The 21072-nt window shown below is 41.5% G+C and overlaps 1 protein-coding gene across 3 annotated transcripts in view; it reads right to left on the bottom strand.

The window, feature by feature from the left end:
• Positions 1-16281, bottom strand: part of LOC138971126 (TNF receptor-associated factor 6-like) — a 32368-nt gene extending 16087 nt beyond the window's left edge. Inside the window, exons 1-4 of one of the 3 annotated variants that reach the window (XM_070343753.1) lie at positions 16157-16281; positions 3009-3782; positions 2051-2213; positions 38-199 (exon numbers count right to left, since the gene is read on the bottom strand). In XM_070343753.1, the coding sequence (XP_070199854.1) occupies positions 38-199; positions 2051-2213; positions 3009-3247 (564 nt within the window). In that variant the 5' untranslated portion in view covers positions 3248-3782; positions 16157-16281. Of the gene's footprint in view, positions 1-37; positions 200-2050; positions 2214-3008; positions 3783-11718; positions 11887-15580; positions 15738-16156 lie in introns of those variants that run through there. The other 2 variants (XM_070343755.1, XM_070343754.1) reach the window with 2 other exon arrangements.
• Positions 16282-21072: the final 4791 nt, after the last annotated feature.

Below are 21072 nucleotides of genomic sequence, written 5' to 3'. Positions count from 1 at the left end.
TTACCACAACTTGCACACTAACACTTAAACCCCTCACCTCAAATTCCAAGGCGATGAAATCGTTGCTACAATCTGGGCACTGTACACTGCGGCGATCACAGGCGCTTTTGACATGTTCCTCGAGGTCTCTTCGTAGCAACACGTTGGAACATCTGTTTGGACACGGGACTAGAGCTAATGGACATTCATTCTGGTGAGCCTGGGATGACATAAAATGCAAACATTAAAACAATTTTTTTTGTGACTCTCATACTATAATCAGACCTGTTTACCCTAAACCCGAGGCAAGAGTACTTTCCCAAAAAGTTGAGTGTATTTTTCAAAAAGTTGGTGTACTTTGCAAGCAAAGCCATATGGGCTAGGGAAAATGTATGCGTGGGTGCAAACGTGTTGGTGTAAGAATAGCATGTCTTGTGAACACCTTCAGAATTTAACTCCTTCCAATACAACAGGGATAAAAACAATTTTATTTACCTGTCAGTTTATAGCATTATAACCAGTGTCTTCCAAACAGATTGATAATGAAAAGATGCAGTTCGTGAAATAACATCTGCGGTTGACAGTGGCAAGTTCATTTTTACAATCATCTCAGAAAACATTGCTTCAGCACGGACAACAGTCTTTTCTTCTGGCAGGATTTGCTTTGCGGGAATGAACTTCATAATTCCTTGGCAGCTTTCAGCGGATTTTCTTTGCAGCAACCTTGTCCAGGTGAGTTTTGGAAATGCAGTGTCGTTCGATGTCATATTTCCCAGCATGGGCAACGGAGAAATTTGATTTACAATACTTGCAGTGTGCATGACTTTTTCCCATAGTAAGACTCCACAATTCCTGGCTCTTTCTTATATTTCTCCAAGAAAATCTGCTGCTTCTGCTGTTTAGACTTCGTACAGTCATCCGAAACTGGCACATTTTACCGCTTCATTTTGCCACGATTGTCCAGACGATCGCACGTGCCAACAACTGAACAAGGTTTCCACAGCTGAAGACTCGCTGTCATGGTTATCTCCCTTCGACCGAAACCGGTATCAGTTGTACCATCCCGTAATCAGCACACCAACACCGGAAAACGTATTCTAGACTTTTTCTTATGCGTATTTGTGCGTGTGTCGCGTATTTGCGTACCGATAATAATTTGGCGTACAAAATACGCCCAAATCGTACTGGTAAACAGGTCTGTATAATCAGCCCAGAATACAGTGGAACCCCCCTTTTAAGACCCCCCAATTTAAGACTCCCTCCGTTTTAAGACCTTGTTTTCTCAGACTTCTGTTCATAACCTCTGTAAAATGACCCCCATTTTAAGACTCCCTCCTTTTTAAGACCCGATTTATCTCAGATTTTTTGAGGTCTTAAAAGGGGGGTTCCACTGTACTGAACACTAGCACATATGTGCACACCCACACAGAAAAAATACTGTGCTACAATTGTTTTCCTACAACAAACTAGAACAATAATTATGCAAATCAATTTCAAGAAAAAGTCATCACCCCATGAATATAGCTTATCTGTCTTAAAGATGCCTTCCTTATTGTTTAGATCATCTTGTCGATCAACGACGATTCAACGAGGCCTTTACATGGAATTGATCTAAGGCAATGACATAGGATAAGACTAGCATCGCTCCACTTAAAGTTAAACACACACTATAAATTAACAGCCTGCCTGCTTTGTGTGCCTACAGGGATTTTTGTTACCAATTTAATTTTGTACACAACACCCTTGTCAATCTGCAAAATTAATTCAGCAAAACAATCTCACTCTGCATAGAAAACAGCCAGGCTGTAGTTTTTAACAGCCAGGCTGTAGTTTTTAACAGACAGGCTGTAGTTTTTAACAGACAGGCTGTAGTTTTTAACAGCCAGGCTGTAGTTTTTAACAGACAGGCTGTAGTTTTTAACAGCCAGGCTGTAGTTTTTCGGTATATTTCCAAGAAAAAGGACAGTCTTATCCCATGTAAAAGCCCAGAAAGATCTGTGGCGGTGGACCGATGATCGTGTACAAGAAGGTATATATATATATCTACAGAAAATGTGACCAGCATTCTCACAGGTAATTCTTTGACTGTCGTTATCACATCACAGCCTTGTTTGCTATTGGGACACCTGGCGTTGAAGTTCTGAATCTCTCGCCTTGCGAAATTGTCTGGAAACAAGTCGGATTCTAAAATTTCTTCGTTGTCGACCGGACATCTTGCAGGCTGATGAGAGCCCCTAAAAACAGAGAGAAAAATGGGATTTGAGCATCAATTTGTGAAATACTGACTTAATTAACTGATGTTTTGGAAAAAAACAGGCATGATACTGTACCGTCACTGCATAACCAGTAGTGTACGCCCGATACCACCATGATACCTTTTTCTTTCAAAAACAGTGATCAATAATATTGTGGCCTCAGCTTTAACTTCAAGAGTGCTTCTTCTCTTTCTGTCTTTCTTTATTTGGTGTTTAACGTCGTTTTCAACCACGAAGGTTATATCGCGACGGGGAAAGGGGGGGAGATGGGATAGAGCCGGCCACTTGTCAATTGTTTCTTGTTCACAAAAGCACTAATCAAAAAATTGCTCCAGGGGCTTGCAACGTAGTACAATATATTACCTTACTGGGAGAATGCAAGTTTCCAGTACAAAGGACTTAACATTTCTTACATACTGCTTGACTAAAATCTTTACAAACATTGGCTATATTCTATACAAGAAACACTTAACAAGGGTAAAAGGAGAAACAGAATCCGTTAGTCGCCTCTTACGACATGCTGGGGAGCATCGGGTAAATTCTTCCCCCTAACCCGTGGGGGGTGCTTCTTCTCTACAGCCCATACCAAAATACACAGTTATTTTCACACAATGTCTCTCACTCTCGCAAACACATCCTTATTCTTCACACACACACACACAGTGACACACACACACAGTGACACAAACACATGGTCTCATCAATATTCTCTCTTGCACACACATTAAACACACACACCCTTATTCCTTAAACAAATATCCCCCAAACACACACCTAATCCACCGCAGTATACAGTTCTTGCAGAAGCGATGCCCACAGGGTGTCTGTCGTGGTTCTCGCAGCACAAACAGACAAATGGCACACTCATAACGTGAGTCTGCAGGAGGCTCGAACTCGAAGTCATACCCCTCCACCTTGGTGTCGAAGGGGTAGCTTCCATCGCTCCCTGATGATGAATCGTAGACCCCTGAGGGGTTCATCATCGAAGGGTCCATGGATGGAGGCTCAGCCATCGTGTCTTCAGCTCTGCTGGTCGGCAAGATTTCTCACTCTGAATGCCGCCTGCATTGGCCAGACACAGTTCGTTGCAGTGAATTGTGAAAAGGACGCGTCCCGATGGGATCGTTGGTCTTGGGCGTAGCCTTCTTTCTGGGTCAGCTCGTTAACATGTGTAAAGACACTTGACATTTTTCACAGCTAGGTATCCTTCCACTCACTTACTCGGTACATATGTCAGTGCAGAAAAAATATTTTTCAATCGTTCACTGTGAGGAGATATCTTCACAAACCAGTCTTTATTCTTTCTGCTCGGGACTGTCATGCCCTGCAGATATGTTTCTGCTATCTCAGAAGACAAACTGTAAACTCAAGGCATATTCCTCTCAAGCTGCTTCTACACTCTTTTGAGCAAATCACATTTTGAAGATTGTATTTGCGAAACAAGCAGGTCATGGCAGGAAAGCTTGAACCTCAACAGAGCTCTGAGCAGACTGGACTGCTTTCATGGCCATGGCACAGTACTGTAGTCTGTCAGCTTAGTGGGGAGACCTGCAACAGACGAAAGATGGATCATCATCAACATGTTAACAAAACTGTGTAAACCTGTACATAGTGTTCATTAGCCAAGTAAACTGAACAATGTACGTATCTCTGCCACTTTCTGTACACATGTAAGCCTGCAATACACAAGACACACAGAAACACACACAGACACACACACAGTCACACATTATATCACACACACAAATGTGTGTTGGTGACTTTAAGTCTCCGTGTGTGTGAATGAGTGTATGTGCGCCTTGAGTCGCCTGTTGGTGAGATATGTGCGCTGGGGAGCATCGGGTAAATTCTTCCCCCTAACCCGCGGGGGGGGGACCGACCTTGCTAAGGGTAACTAAAGTAAAATGCAGATCAGAAGCAAAAACAAACAAACATAATTTGAAGCCATGACCACTTCAAGCATTCACATCCAAGAAGAGTGTTTGTTGCGTGTCAATCACTTGAATCAGTCAACCTGAAGTGCCTTAAAATGTGCTGCTTGTCAGACCTCTCACAACATTTTCCATTTTTTTCTCTCTCGTTTTTTATAAAACACTTTAACTTCAAAGATTAAACCCACCAAATGCAAGCAAGCCATTTCTCAAAAATAAAAAAAAGTGTTCTTTATTCAACAATTAGTTGCAAGCAAATGCAACATCTATCTATATATATATACGACTTGTGTCTGTCTGTGTGTGTGTGTGTGTGTGTGTGTGTGTGCGCGATGCACGGCCAAAGTTCTCGATGGATCTGCTTCAAATTTAGTGGGCATATTCAGGTACACCCGGGACAGGACACAACCTGGTCGATATTTCAACACGTGCTCTCAGCGCGCAGCGCTGAACCGATTTTGGTTCCACCTCAGCGCCTGCCAAACGGTTGTGTGACGTGTCTAGTGTGTTGGCGAAGTGTCTTGTGCTTGTCACTTCTCGCTTTCAGCCCTCACCGCTGGCTAGCACCGTCTGTCCTTTTTAGGACAATGCGAAAAGAGAGCAGAATGCGTCAGTCTCTCCTGCCAGTAAAATAACCTCTCCACAACAAGCCCTATGTAGTGCCTCCATCGCGGCGACAGGCGTAAACTGGGTACCGCAAGGCCCCAGGCTAGACTACAAGGACTCGGAGGAGGTTGGCCCCTAGACGTGCGGCATGCGGGCCCACCGGTGTGTGGAAACGCCCAGGTGCCCACGAACCAACCTCCAGCTATGGGTCAAATAGCCGGGCAGGATAAGCTCGTCAACCCTGGCAGGCAGCTATCCTAAGAGAAGACCACTCTGAATTCAAAACGAGGGTAGAGGAGGCTCATCATCCATGGAAGGAAACTCGTCTAGGAGAAGGAAAACTCCGAAATGAAACCCACGCAGTCCCTCGAAGACGGAACGGCACTGGCCTTTTTTAGGCGGGGAGCAGACCGGGTGCCTACGCTACCCTCGACAAATGGTTGTGTCATCAACGAATCAACGTGATGGTGTCGTCTTCATGGGTCGCAGCCAGGTGCAGGTTCCACCTCAGCTACCCGGGCCCCTATACCGACACACCAAAGCCGCTAGACCACATCACAACGCCAAAGTTCTCGGTGGATCTTTTTCAAATTTGGACACCGTATTCAGCTACACCCCGGACACAATATCATCGATGAGATATTTCAACACATGCTCTCAGCGCGCAGCGCTGAACCGATTTTGGTTTTTCTGTTCATTTCACCATTCCCAGTAACTCTTCCTTATCTTCTCCAGTGTTTTGCGTTTATCTCCCTTCCTTCGTGTGGCTTCAATCCATATTCCCGTTTCTACGTTACTATTTTTAGAATGTCACTGCGCTGTCCAAAACGCTTCCCTTGCACCCGTAAGTTGTTCTTACTGTCAAAGTGAAAAGGTCGAATCAATTTATAGCCACGCGAAAAATACACTGTCACCTATCTCTATATATTTATAGATATAGATATACATATATATACGGCTTCTCTGTGTGTGTGTGTGTGTTTGTGTGTGTGTGTGTAAGCAACACCTGTGGATTATAGAGTTCTGTTTGTGATGGGGTCTAGCGGCTTTTGTCTGTCTGTATGTTCTGGCATTTGAGAAGCCACAACAGATAATATAGGGCTAAGAAATAAGCTCTAAAATTCTCAATCCCGTTTGACAGGACTTCGCCTTCAAAGGTGATTGTGTAACTCTTCCTTATCTTCTCCAGTGTTTTGCGTTTATCTCCCTTCCTTCGTGTGGCTTCAATCCATATTCCCGTTTCTACGTTACTATTTTTAGAATGTCACTGCGCTGTCCAGAACGCTTCCCTTGCACCCGTAAGTTGTTCTTACTGTCAAAGTGAAAAGGTCGAATCAATTTATAGCCACGCGAAAAATACACTGTCACCTATCTCTATATATTTATAGATATACATATATATATACGGCTTCTCTGTGTGTGTGTGTATGTTTGTATGTGTAAGCAACACCTGTGGATTATAGTCTAGTTCTGTTTGTGATGGGGTCCAGCGGCTTTTGTCTGTCTGTATGTTCTGGCATTTGAGAAGCCACAACAGATAATATATGGCTAAGAAATAAGCTCTAAAATTCTCAATCCCGTTTGACAGGACTTTGCCTTCAAAGGTGATTGTGGTGAACCGCCACGCTGTCTGTCTCTGTCTCGCGATTCACCCCGGCGAAGCCGGGTATTCCTCTAGTTCATAATAAAGAGATAGACAGGGGTGTACCTTAACTTTTTTTGCTACCGGCCCCCCTGGCCGGTAAGTCAAAAATTGAACCGGCCCCCCAAAATCCCAACCGGCCCCCAACCTGCCGGGATTTCTTACAACCGCCCCAGCGGCTCGTCGCGTGCTAACCACATACACAAAAGACGTACATTCATACTTATAATGCATACATGTGGATTTGCACTACTAATAACTACCACAAACACACACAAAATTTGATGACTAAAGTGCTATGTTTTAATATAATGATAATTAACCTTGTTTTTATAAAGAATTTAAAATAAAAGCCGCCACAAAGAAACAAGAAATCAAAACCACATTCACACCCTGTCACACAATCACACACTAAACCTCACTAAAAGTTACCCCCTTTATGTACCCCCTACCACACAATTTACAAAGTAATTTACTATGGAACTCTACTTACCACATAAACACACACTACAAAAGAGTAAATCAGCATTTTTTTTAATTTAAATTATGTTTTTTTGTTGTGTAAAACCAAGTATAAAAAGCTGACTACAAAAAAAATTCTAAGTTGCTTTCTTGTTTTTTTTCTTTTTCTTTATGTCTGTGTTATTAATATTACTGTTAGATCAAGCAGAAGTATAAAAGTTGCATACCAGCCAAATTTATCACAGCTTAAGTCATAAATAATCAAAAGCATTATATTTCATTTCTATTTCCTAATGAAAACAAACAGATGTTCAGATTTCCTGATCCTAGAATTGTTCACAGGTGATCTTTTTGCTTTTGATTCAGCAGAGTTGCATCCCTTGTCCTATTGTTGAAGGTCTGTCTTTTCTTCTTTATCACATATAGTGGATCCGGTTGGTCTTTTTTACTTCCTTAGTTGAAGGGAAATAATTGACAGCAGTAGTACTGTCACTACTTGTACTAAGTTGGTCAGCAAAGCTGGTGTTAACATGTTTTGGAAAATGGTCTCAATGAGTATCCCTGCAGTCAATGACATAATTATACATTTCCCAGAAACTGGATCAGTGGTACATAGCAGGCACATCAAAGGAAAAATACAGAGGGCTAGGGGGAATATGTTTGCTCTGGATGGGCGGTCAGATCAAAGGCAGATGCATTGTAAAAGCTGGTTGGCCTTGAGACCTGGGTCAATGACCCGTACTTGCAATCTGAACACAGCTGCCTGTCCAGACACTGACCTTCTTACTCGGGGTCAATGACCCAGTTTTGAGAGGAAACTGTTTTACAACATGTGAAAGTCTCTGAAGGATTGGTGAGCGCAGGATAAGATATAAGAGAGGGGGTGAAGTGAATACCGATTGACTACGTTGCCTAACAACTTTGTGCTTCAGCGAAATTTGAACTCGCCAGGCGGGCGATTTTAGAGGAATTTCGAACCCGCTCGACGCGATTTGAAGTCGCCGGGGGCGAGCGGGCGAGCGCCAAAACTCACCCCTGGATAGATACATCTTGAAACCTCAACTTCAGATTCATACTCTCATCACCGCATCGACCATCTGTGGGCTCAGATAAACCAGTATAATTTTTTTTAAATAACGTACACGTACCACTTTCTGGTATGAGTCTTCAAAACCTTATCAAAAGTTTTGATTAAAACTGTTGTCTCATGACTTATGCATACCTTTTCAAAACCCTAGCACAACTGAATTACCAAAAACTGAGCTATGTTGACAGCTTTAGCTCTTGTTTCTTTCTAATCAGTGGACACTAAATGCTCAATTTTTTAATCCTGCATCTCCTCTTTGTCTTAATCCTGTTCAAGGGTACCCAATCAGCGTAATTAAGCATGATTCAACTTCGGTACTTCCTCATCTGCACCAGCTCATGTTCACAACTTATGCAGTCACATCCTTGTGTGACTTACAATCCCACCCAACCATGCAATGCCTAAAGAAACAACTTGACATATTATGTTTCCTTGAGTGATTTCAATTTAACAAAACAAAAACATTCAGAAACAAGAAGGGCAAAGCCCATACGACTCACATGCTTTACACATTTTTCCTACCAAAATACATGTGACCTTGACCCAAGGTCAAGGTCATCCAAGGTCATGCAACACAAAGCTGTTAATTCAAGACACAGGAAGTACAATGGTGCTTATTGGCTCTTTCTACCATGAGATATGGTCACTTTTAGTGGTTCACTACCTTATTTTGGTCACATTTCATAAGGGTCAAAGTGACCTTGACCTTGATCATATGTGACCAAATGTGTCTCATGATGAAAGCATAACATGTGCCCCACATAATTTTTAAGTTTGAAACAGTTATCTTCCATAGTTCAGGGTCAAGGTCACTTCAAAATATGTATACAATCCAACTTTGAAGAGCTCCTGTGACCTTGACCTTGAAGCAAGGTAAACCAAACTGGTATCAAAAGATGGGGCTTACTTTGCCCTATATATCATATATAGGTGAGGTATTGAATCTCAAAAACTTCAGAGAAAATGGGAAAAATGTGAAAAATAGCTGTTTTTTAGGCAACATTTATGGCCCCTGCGACCTTGACCTTGAAGCAAGGTCAAGATGCTATGTATGTTTTTTGGGGCCTTGTCATCATACACCATCTTGCCAAATTTGGTACTGATAGACTGAATAGTGCCCAAGAAATATCCAACGTTAAAGTTTTCCGGACGGACGGACGTCCGGACGGACGGACGACTCGGGTGAGTACATAGACTCACTTTTGCTTCGCATGTGAGTCAAAAAGCAAGACCCACACACAGACACTGGGAGTGGTTATACTGTAATACAGTGTAAGTTTTAGCCAGTCTGTACTTGACTATAAATTACACCTGAAGTGATATCATAAGTATTACTTTGAAATGCTCAAGTATTCATCCTCATTCACTACCTGAATTAGCTTTACCCAGAAAAGCACAGAAGATCAGAAACGTGTAGGTCAGGTGTTCATATATATATGAATTATAGCCAAGATTAACAGGTTTTTGTTCCTCTTCTCGGAAATCAGGAATCACTGGATGTTCCACAAGTAATATACATTTCTGGGGCATACAAACACCAGCTATCAGATAACCTGCCATTTCACACACAACTTTGTCTGCTAGCAGGCACTTACTTAAGGCTGTGTCAAATTACCCACATTCTCTGAAAACATACTTCATAGTACAGATCACCCTCCCTTTTACTCCCCCCCCCCCCCCCCCCCCCCCCACCATCCTCAATTTAAGACTGGCCCTAGAAAAGTTGAGATCTCTGTATATAACCATATCACCCGTTCCCTCCAGTACAACCAAACATGGTTATGATGGGACTGACATTAACCTTGAACCCCTTATAGCTAGGACCCCTTCTCCAGATTTTCTGCTCATAACCTCTTTTAAAATAAAAGTAAGAGCGAACGACGAAGAAGAAGAAGAAATAAAAGTAAGACTTACTACTTTTTGGGACCTGGTAGTGGTATATATTTCACTCAAACTTTGGGAGGTCTTAAACTACAGGGGGGGGGGGGGGGGGGGGGGGGGTACGTTCCAAGGTATTCATTAAATAGAAGAAATTCTAAATATTGTACAGTTGAAACAGACATAAACTGAATAATGACAGAAAGCCTTGACCCAGATTCAGGGAGCACTTTTAAAAGTCAATGCACCATCAAACACTTGGCATGAATGATTCTGGCTAATGGCACGAATCTCTACAAAGGATACCAGCATAAATGGGGACAGTGAGTATTCTATTAATATCAATGCCCACTATCCACACTTGGAAGAGGAGCAGGCCTCACCTCACCCCTACCTTCCAGGCTGTTGAATTGCTCTACTCTTGTACAGGACTGATCTTTCCTGAAAAACCTTAAACAGTGGAACCCCCCTTTTAAGCCCCCCCCCCCCCCCTAGTTAAAGGTTTCCCCCCTTTGAAGACCTTGATTTTTCAGATTTTTTGTTCATAATCTCTCTAAATGTGTCACTACCTCCATTTTAAGACTCCCTCCTTTTTAAGACCTCACTGTCTCAGATTTTTTTAAGGTCTTAGGAGGGGTGTTCCACTGTATTGAAAGTGTGAGGTAGGCTTCAGGTTTTGCACATAGAATGGATATCCTAGGATGCCACGTTAACATTCTCTCCATGGTCTGAATCTCAAGTTTTAGGGAGAATTAAGATCCTTAAAGACAGTGGACACAGATGCGAGACTTGTAAATTTAAGTAACAAAAGGGAGAGATCTGTGGCATATCAAACTGCTGAACTAAGCATGCACATTTGTTATTTTTAGCTAATAATAATAAATAATAAAGTGTATTTATATTGCGCCTATCCCTAAAAAATATATATCCCTATAACTATCCAGGATAACTGCTTTAAGCTAATACTAAATACATGCAGCAATATGTATGTCATTAATTTGTTTGTGATAAAAAAGATCTTTTTTTTAAAATAATAAGGTTCTTACCAGCACAATACGTCATTTCTTTTTAAAAAGTGTCACGTAACATGGTAGTATGAGAATCGGGAAAAATTTATTTGAAAATTCCGGTTCCAATCAGTTTACAACTCAGCTTAACATTTGAATTTTTAAATTTTCAAGATGTCAAACTTCTTAAAATAGCAAAGAAATTTGATTACAGTTAGGAACCTTAAGATTTATATACATGTACATATATATATATATACAAATCGATGCATCCAACGCATCTGAGTTTAATATTATAAACAAGCAAAATCTCTTCTCTTGGGGAAACTGGACATTTTTTTTTCTCAACATGTTTATACTTCTTTTAAGTACATATATAACATTACAACTACATCAGACATAAACAACTGTGCTAGATGCATCTTTAAAAACCAAAAACCAAACAGAAGATGTACATTCACATAGCCCATATTCATTTCAAAAAGTTTAATTATAAACAAGTAAAATCTCTTCTCTTGGGGAAACTGGAATTAGTCACACAGGAAATCTCCATTCTCAACGTGGCTTGCAGTGCAGAAATGTTGTGCTTTAGATAACACTGTACGTGTATTACGCAAACCGTTGTGAGCTGCCTTTGTCATGCTTTTTCCTCAATTAATTTGGAGCAGTTTGAATTTTAACTTCATATACCTATCAATTCCACATTAAAAGAGACAAATATTTTGTTAACAAGACACCAATAACGAACAAATGTATACATGAACTCTGAAATGTAGCATATATTAAACCATGGCTTCTTCATTCAAACATTCACCCGTCAAGGAAGAACAAATGAAAAGCAAGCATGAAGATAAAAAGCAAATTCCCTCACCAGTTTCAGCGGAATATTGATTTTATATATAACTTATATATATCCAGTGGCCACAAGGCACCACATGTGTGTTCACAGCGTCACAAGCATTCAACTGCTGTCCTCTCACAATCTAAAGCTGTAGTGCAGCAACTTCCTGGTTATTTTCTTTCTCCAGCCCCCTACAGTTAAATATTACATCAGGTTTCTTTTCTACTGTGCTCCTTGTCTCTGTGCGTGACAATGTGTGTGTGTGTGTGTGTGTGTGTGTAGGTGTGATGGGGGGGGGGGGGGGTTGGGAGAGTGTCTCCATGAAGTTCACACATAGTTGTTTTGATAAAAACTTTCATCTTCTTGTGTGGTTCTAAGCTGTTTACTCTCACTCTCCTGAAGCCCTCTCTCCGAGGTTGTGCCTGCCACTCTGATATCGGGATCATTGAAACTCATGATCTATTACATGCGCATTGGTCTTTGTGAATACAATTGCAAAGGCCATGGGTGGTTACATGCCCTGTGCTTAGAGTTTCCAGTGAACATAATGACTCCAGGAAATACAGAAAAATCCCCCCCATAACCGCACAAGCCGGCAGCAACAAACGAGCTAATGACGACTCATGACAGGGCCGGACTAGGCGAAGAGGAGGGGGGGGGGTTGCCAGTGGTGGCTCAGGGGGATGTCCCCCCTGGCGGCAGGGGCGGATCAGTTCATTTTATGGTGGTTTTTTTTCAAAAGTATATTGTGAAGATATGGGTGTGAAGGCGCGAAGCGAAGCGCCGAGCCGACGGCGCAAAGCGCCTAGCTTGCTAGGGGGGTCCGGGGGCATGCCCCCCCGGAAAATTTTGAAAAAAAGGATGCAAAATGGTGCAATCTGGTGCATTCTGAGGATGATCATTACCAGTTTTAGGCAGCAGATTTTGTCACTGATTAATACCCCAAAAATTGAAACTCAATGTAAAATAAAGAAATGCATACCTCATTAAATATTTTTATTTTTTGGCTGGGGGGGGGGGGGGGGGTCCGGAAACCCTAGAACCCCCCCCCCCCCCCCTCGTTGTGGGGGTCAGGGGGCGAAGCCCCCTGAAGCTGATGGGTAGGTCATATTCTGAGATAGGAAAATGGTCGCTCCTTGCATGAAACGGCATAAAATAAGCAATAATAAAAAAAAAAAAAATTAAATAAGTAAGGTACATGTTTAGGCTAGGGGGGGGGGGTTGCGCAACCCCCATAACCCCCCCGGTAGTCCGGCCCTGCATGACCCCTTTAATGAATACAAAACAAAAAGATACACGGCATGACAAAAAATGCAGGAGTGAACAAGCAAAACAGAACATGACAATGATTGAAAATTGTGCATCAGGACTTAATGACTGCATGGTTGCAATTGTGTTCCTTTCTCAGTAAAAATGCCAATGGAAAACTTTGTTTCATATTTCTGTGTGATTTACACTGTTTGACTAAAACTAGGAAAAGTACAGTAATACATGTATAGATAAAATTAAAAAAAAGAAAGCCTGTGCTACTTCATTCTGCATTGTGTGTAAAAGCCTCATATTAATCAGGGAAAGTCAACTTTGCACAGTACACTTTGCTATTCCCTCACTCACAAAGCTTTGGCACTCAACATTCTGTAAAAAGACTTCACAAAGTCTTTACCGATTCAACTTAGGGCTCCATTGTCATTGAGGAGGGCCTAATAAGAAATGCTTCACAAATGTCAGCCCTATTTACTTTCCCTAAAAAGGTACAGTCTCTACCTTCTTTCAAGGCACAGTAAGCCTCCCATAAACCATCACAGATACGGTCAGGCTTTTACACACAGTACAAACACCCTTTCATCTAAACACTCACCGATTGAGAACATCCTAGGTGCCCTTCGTAAAGAGCGAACAATTTTCAAAGAATTTATTTTTGCGTGGTTTATCTTACCCCTGAGCCATCGTGAACCCGTGTGATCCAGTTTCCCTTTTTCACAATGTATAGTCGCCACTTAGTCATTTGAATGCGATGTGAGCTTACCTACAATAGCACGTTTTCATGCACAAAACAAACGGCTGTGGTTCACAAGAACTCTAGTGATGGCTTTTGACTGTTGAGAGGAACGGCGATATGCATAAACCATCGTCTGCTACGACCCTTGCGCGACCCTGCTTCCCGGCTTTTCTTTTTTCAAACTTTCACAACTTCGAATTGTACTGATCTTGTCTTGATGAAAAAAGAATTCTTTTGTGATTAAAGAATGTTTGTGTAACAAGCTGTCAATTTATTATTTAGATTTTAAAACTTAAAAGTTAGGTCAAGCGCAAAAACGCACCACGGTCCAAAAACATTCTGATAATCATCGATCCACGGCTATGCCTATGGCCAGTTTACATCGATAGAATGAGACCCAAAGGGAAGTAACTCATTTTTGACCTGAGTTCAGGATGGGTCCAAAAAGTGTTCGAGACAATCTGCAAAATTAATTCTTTAAAAATTGCTCGCTCTTTACGTAGGGCACCTAGGATGTTCCCGTTTGGTGAGCGTTCAAAGGGTGTTTGTACTGTGTGTAAAAGCCTGACAGTATCTGTGATGGTTTACGGGAGGCTTACTGTCCGGGCGTGATTTCCGGTATTGAAACGAGGCGCCATTGTTGTAGAGGAGCAAGTCCACAAAAATAAATTCTTTGAAAATTTCTCACGCTCAACAGAAAGCAGCCAGGATGTTCCCGTTCGGCGAGCGTTCAAATGGAAGTATGCTTGTACTGTATGTAGACGCTTGGGGAGCTCTGTGCCTTTAACCATCGCCGGTGGTCATGGGTCCGTGTGGACCCAGAAGGGTGTTTAATTGCAAATATCTCCTAAATACTAGTTGGAATTTTTTAATGAGCTTTTAAGAATGCCTCAGGCACCTAAAAAGCTTTATGTCCTAAAATTTCTGAGAGAATAAAAAAAAGGTCATATTTAGGCTACAAACATCGTGGGGCCGTGCGGACCCATGTTTCTCAAAGAAGGAAATGAGAAGCATGGGTCCGCACGGCCCCACGATGACTTCCGTGTGTGGTTCATAACCCGGACGGGCGAAGGTTAAACAGGGCTAACACCAAAACAAAGTGGAAAACCTGAAAGCCCAGCACAAACTGTAATAACAAAAAAAATTAGAATCCAGACTGATAGGAAAAATCCTTTTAACATTACATGTATGTGAGTGGTATTCAATTCAAAGCTAATGTCAGTAACACAATTATTCTGTGGATATTTCCAAACTATGTGTGTGCCTTTTCTTTGGCCAACAAATCTTTACCAGAAGGCCAAGGCCACTTGAGGTCATGCCAAGCACAGACGCATGCCCTCACATTGTACTTGTAGTCTTAAGTCCTAAGCTACAACCCTTACTTTTACTACCTTGACAATGACATACACACATCACCAATTAATGTTTGGGTAGAATAGATTCATGGATATTTGGTGAATGCCATGGATCGAAACATATTGAGTTTTCGAAGTGACAAACACAATTAAACAATCAATCATATACAGTATCACTAAACTTGTCTGAATTTCAGTGTTCCTAGTCTGGTTTTTTTGCAGATAATTATTTACTCCATCTAGAATCTGTCTTCTTCATATATATATATATCCCTACACTATTTAAATAAGATAGGGGTGGGTTGGTACTGGTAGGCAAGCTACTGCTTTTCGCGATTCGCCCTGGCGCCAAGTTTCAGGCCCTGGCCGCTGTGGGGCTAGCCTACCACCCAGTGCTACCTAGCGCAATAACTGGGCCCCGACAAAACAGTACAAACAGGACGAACAATATGGAACCCAAAAAAATTAAGAGCGATATATACTGAAATACCCAAATGATTCGAGAGACATGCAGAAAGGAACTTACAGTTACACTTACACTGTTCCAATACAGCATGTAGGCCTACTCATGCTTGTCTACCAGCTCTGAATCATATACATCATGTAATGTGTATAGTAATGTCATCAAATAAGATCAGGATGTACATACTACATGTATGCAAACATGCGACATGGTGATCCACAAGATACATTTAGCAGTGCCTTCTATTGCTAATCTTACGAGTTACGTCCTGTGTCAAAGTGTCATTTCAGTTATGTTCCTGTTAATGTGTTATGTGAACTCCGTTGCGAAGATGACCAACAGTGGTTCCTGCAACGTAAAAGATCCAGATCCAGATCCAGAACTTGTCTAACTCTTCTCTACTACTGAGGAACCTCACTCTGAATTGTTCATTCACTTGGTTTCCAGTTGACTGCTACGCAACGACAAAAAGAACTTGAAGTTTTCCTGAAGTTATCACACCCATAAGTTTGACAGAAATAACTCAGCAAATAAGACAACAATCTGCGTCGCTTCTTGATGTGATACTGATAGGGAAAATGGGTTGATCACGTTTCATTGACAGATTGATGATTTTCGAACAGGAGGAAATCACTATCATCTGACACGTACCTTCACAACCTATCAAGAAGCAAGGTCCTGGTTGTATTCAGACATGATGTTCATAACGACAAAGCAAAGTTTTGTCATTACCTTCAATGATAATACGCCATGCTGTTATTACACTAATAGTAATACTTGAAATATGGACCGGAAATTTGTAGAAACGAAACGTTTCAAGAAGGGACGCAACTCGCGCATTATAGTGTAAATGTTGCGACCCATTTCGTCATCGGCGCTTTTCCGGAAATGACCTGCGCTTTGTTGGAATTTTAACAATGGCCGCCTTGTAGGAATTCCAACTTTGCGCTACTCGATTCCAGAAATGTACCGCGCGCAAAGTGAGAGTTCTGCTCTTTCTTAGAATGCGATGTATAGAGATTACACAACGTCATCGAGTGAGGGACCGAAAAATATTGAAACTCGAGGATGATTTTTTTGTGGTATCAACCGAGACCGTAGGTCGAGGTTGATACCACACAAAAAAATCATCCGAGAGTTTCAATATTTTTTGGTCCCTCACAAGATGACGTTTGTGTAATTTGTGTATACAATGATCAACGACAAAGACAAAAATTAAAACAAAAACAACACGAACTCTTTTCCATCGAGGAATGGTGGAAGGAAAAGAACGAACGTTGGCGTGTGAATACACAACCGGAAATAGATCTAGATCTAAATTGATCTCTATGACCCGTGCCTTGATACCATTGAGATCATAGGAGATGCACAGCAGTGCCGATACCAGGTTTCTTTAGCTTCACTTTAAAATGATATCAGAACGATAGTTATTCACTTGAAAGTGAACACAGGAGAGTTGTATACAAAAGGATACAAGTCATGTTGGCACATGATGATCCTTGCGTTTTAAAATGGTCAATGCTTAGTCTCGAAAATGCAGATGCATCGTATAACGCACCAAACCAACCGAATTAGGGGAAGGGCTCCTAATATGGACCGGCTCCTAATATGGACTACCTCTTGATCTGACAAACGAACGGCGCTAGAGCGCTAAAAACAATTTTGTTCGCTGTATTCACCCTCTCTGGATAACTTGCACATGTCAAAACAGTTGCAGAAACACAAACCTCAAAACCGTTAGCCTTTTTCTCTTTTTATATTTAGTCAAATTTTTACTAAATATTTTAACACCGAGGGGGAATCGAAACGAGGGTCGTGGTGTATGTGCGTGTGTGTGTGCGTGTGTGCGTGTGTGTGTGTGTGTGCGTGTGTCTGTGTGTCTGTGTGTGTGTGTAGAGCGATTCAGACTAAACTACTAGACCGATCTTTATGAAATTTGACATGAGAGTTCCTGGGTATGAAATCCCCATACGTTTTTTTCATTTTTTTGATAAATGTCTTTGATGACGTCATATCCGGCTTTTCGTGAAAGTTGAGGCGGCACTGTCACGCCCTCATTTTTCAACCAAATTGGTTCAAATTTTGGTCAAGTAATCTTCGACGAAGCCCGGACTTCGGTATTGCATTTCAGCTTGGTGGCTTAAAAATTAATTAATGACTTTGGTCATTAAAAATCTGAAAATTGTAAAAAAATATAAAAATTTATAAAACGATCCAAATTTACGTTTATCTTATTCTCCATCATTTGCTGATTCCAAAAACATATAAATATGTTATATTCGGATTAAAAACAAGCTCCGAAAATTAAATATATAAAAATTATTATCAAAATTAAATTGTCGAAATCAATTTAAAAACACTTTCATCTTATTCCTTGTCGGTTCCTGATTCCAAAAACATATAGATATGATATGTTTGGATTAAAAACACGCTCAGAAAGTTAAAACAAAGAGAGGTACAGAAAAGCGTGCTATCCTTCTTAGCGCAACTACTACCCCGCTCTTCTTGTCAATTTCACTGCCTTTGCCATGAGCGGTGGACTGACGATGCTACGAGTATACGGTCTTGCTGAAAAATGGCATTGCGTTCAGTTTCATTCTGTGAGTTCGACAGCTAATTGACTAAATATTGTATTTTCGCCTTACGCGACTTGTTTTCACTTTTGGCAGCGTTCACTCTAAATTTGACGCCTAAAACAGACTCGTTTCTGTCCACAGCCAAAGCTTTTATCAAACAAAAATTGCTCTATATGACAGATAAGACCGTATTTGTTACATTTTAGCAGTTTTGACCCCGAGTTTCTACTGCAAACAAAAAATAATAGCAAAATCTCAAAGTATGTGTGACTGAGTCCCCTAATATGGACCACCTTCAGCAAATCGAACAAAATAAAAGCTACAGGCTATTTTCATTAATTCATTAAGAAGCTTTCTGAAAATAACTTATAACTAGCCCCCAAGCTTTCAACAAAATATATCAAATTGTCTTCTTTTTGTGGAAGTTGATCATTTCACTTATTTTGACTCTCTGTATGTTCATGGATTCCTTTGCGAATGCATATCAGTTTTTATAGGGCTTAGAAATAAGCTCTAAAATTCTCAATCCTGTTTGATTGGACTTCGCCTCTGCATATGGTGATTGTGGTGTTTTGGCACTCGGTTACATTTGGCGTCGTCGACAGGGATGGGACTCGACATGATATGTTCAGGAATGGCGTTATGGCCACTGAATCATTTTTCGTGCTGTTCCCATTCCACGAACCTGGGAGGGACCTAAGCTTGGCGGGTCCATGGTTCGGAACTTTGGGGACAAAGTTCATTCAAACGGGGGCGAATGTGACAGGGAGACTACCGTCGCCCTTCACAGCAGACTCTGCAGAGTTGTTCGCCTTTGAAGTAGGCAACACCTGTGGATTGTAGAGTTCTGTTTGTGATGGGGTCTGGCGGCTTTTGTCTCTCTGTATTCAATGCTTCACTCTTTAACGAAATCAGTGTCGACCCAAATGATGTGGCCCAAAACCCCATATCTCGTGATCCCTCATGGACAATGAAAGAAATTTTGACACAGAATATATTGTACAGCTACAAAGGATGATCAGTTATTACTCAGGATACAAGCCCTTGAGCACATTGATACTGTATACAAATCAAGGCCATGTTCATGTTTACACAGACGGGTCAGTTTTGGATGACAAGAAGGCTGGCGCAGCTTTTGTAATCCCCAGCGATGACCTGACTGGGAAATTTAAACTGTGCAACAGAAACTCGATCTTCTCAGCTGAGCTCCTTGCCATCTGCATGTCGCTTGTTCATCTCAACCTCAAGAACACTCCTCCTCAAAAGATAGCTATATTCTCTGACTCCAAAGCAGCCATTGAAGCAAAGAACTAACAAAAGATCAAAAAGACAGGATCTTGGCATTGCCATAAAGGAGCTGGCAAATAAAGTTATAAACAAGTCGCGTAAGGCGAAAATACAACATTTAGTCAAGCTCAGTCGAACTCACAGAATGAAACTGAACGCACTGCATTTTTTCACAATGACCGTAGTCCGCCGCTTGTGCAAAACGGAGTGAAACTGACGAGCCTGTTCAGCGCTGTAGTGGTTTCGCTGTGCTGCATATGCATAGCACGCTTTTCTGTTTTTAATCCAAACATATCATATCTATATGTTTTTTGGAATCAGGAACCGACATGGAATAAGATGAAATTGTTTTTAAATCGATTTCGGAAATTTAATTTTGATCATGATTTTTATATTTTTAATTTTCAGAGCTTGTTTTTAATCCAAATATAAAATATTGATATGTTTTTGGAATTTGAGACCGTGCAACAGCTTTAGCTGTCAGAGAATTGTTACACGGTGTACCCCCCACCCACCAATTCAAGACGTCCCCTGTATAAGACCTTTGCTTTTACATATACCTTATTCATGACCTGTGAAAAAGGGTATACTTTTTTGTGCCAGTCGAAAGGTTGCCATTTCTAGAACGAGGTAGCTCGTTTCCGGAAATGCGGCGCTTTGTTGGAAATCAAATGGTTTCGGGAAATCACAATTATTCCAACTCTGCCCCGGATTTTTACTTTGCGTCACGCAAAAACTAATGCGCGTGAAATGATGACAATGAGATGATGTGTACAATTAATTTCAGTCACTTTTCTCCACTAAACACAGGATTATTTTGTCTGGAAATCAGTAGCCACAGGCACATGCAGTTTTCACTGAACTCGGTATCTCTTATCCTTAACGGATTATGACTTAATTCAGTTATTCTGCAGAAGAACAGAAATGCTGCCCCCCCCCCCCCCCCCCCAAAAAAAAAAAACACAAAAAAAACCACGGGTTTTCCGCAGCATTTCTGAATAATGTCATCATCCACCGAAGCATCATTTTTTTTCTGCAGCAAAATAGTTTGTTTTTCTGCGGCATTATTGCGATTAACTGGATCAGGTTTGTTTCTGTCAAGGTATGATGTAAATGGTGACTCGATGAGAGTGGGTGTGTAACTGACTCGGATGTGTGTAGTCGTACGGCGTGTTTGTGTGTGAGACCGGGTGAATGATATGGGTGTCAGAGTGTGTGTGTGTGTGTGTGTGTGTGTCTGTGTGACGGTGTGTGTGTGTGTGTGTCAGTGTGTGAGTGTACAGGTGTATGTGTGTGTGTGTGTGTGTGTGTGTGTGAGTGTACAGGTGTATGTGTGTGTGTGTGTGTGTGTGCGTGTGTGTGCAGGGGCGGATTAGGGGGGGGGGTTACAGGGGTTCCGGTCCCCCCTCTCTGGCAGTCAAAAAAAAAATCTGTCTGTGAAAAAACAATATTTCTTGAAAAGAAATAATGAGTGGCTGCTGACACCAGTTGATCATGTTTAAAATCAAGGATAAGCCACACATTGTTTATAAAATAGCTAAAATTCTTCAGCTTCATGGGGGATCTGCCCCCTAAACCCACCAGGGGTCGGTACACCCCTGAACCCCAGGTTGTAACCCCCCCCCCCCCCCGGCTTAACTGCTCCGCCCCTGGTGTGTGTGTGAGCGAGTGTGTGCGTGCGTGTTTCACTGAGTGTGCCTGTGT

The sequence above is a fragment of the Littorina saxatilis genome, linkage group LG7, assembly GCF_037325665.1.
Source record: "Littorina saxatilis isolate snail1 linkage group LG7, US_GU_Lsax_2.0, whole genome shotgun sequence".
NCBI classification, from domain to species: domain Eukaryota; kingdom Metazoa; phylum Mollusca; class Gastropoda; order Littorinimorpha; family Littorinidae; genus Littorina; species Littorina saxatilis.
Note: the sequence above shows the minus strand (reverse complement) of the source record. Positions and strands in the feature narration are given on the sequence as shown.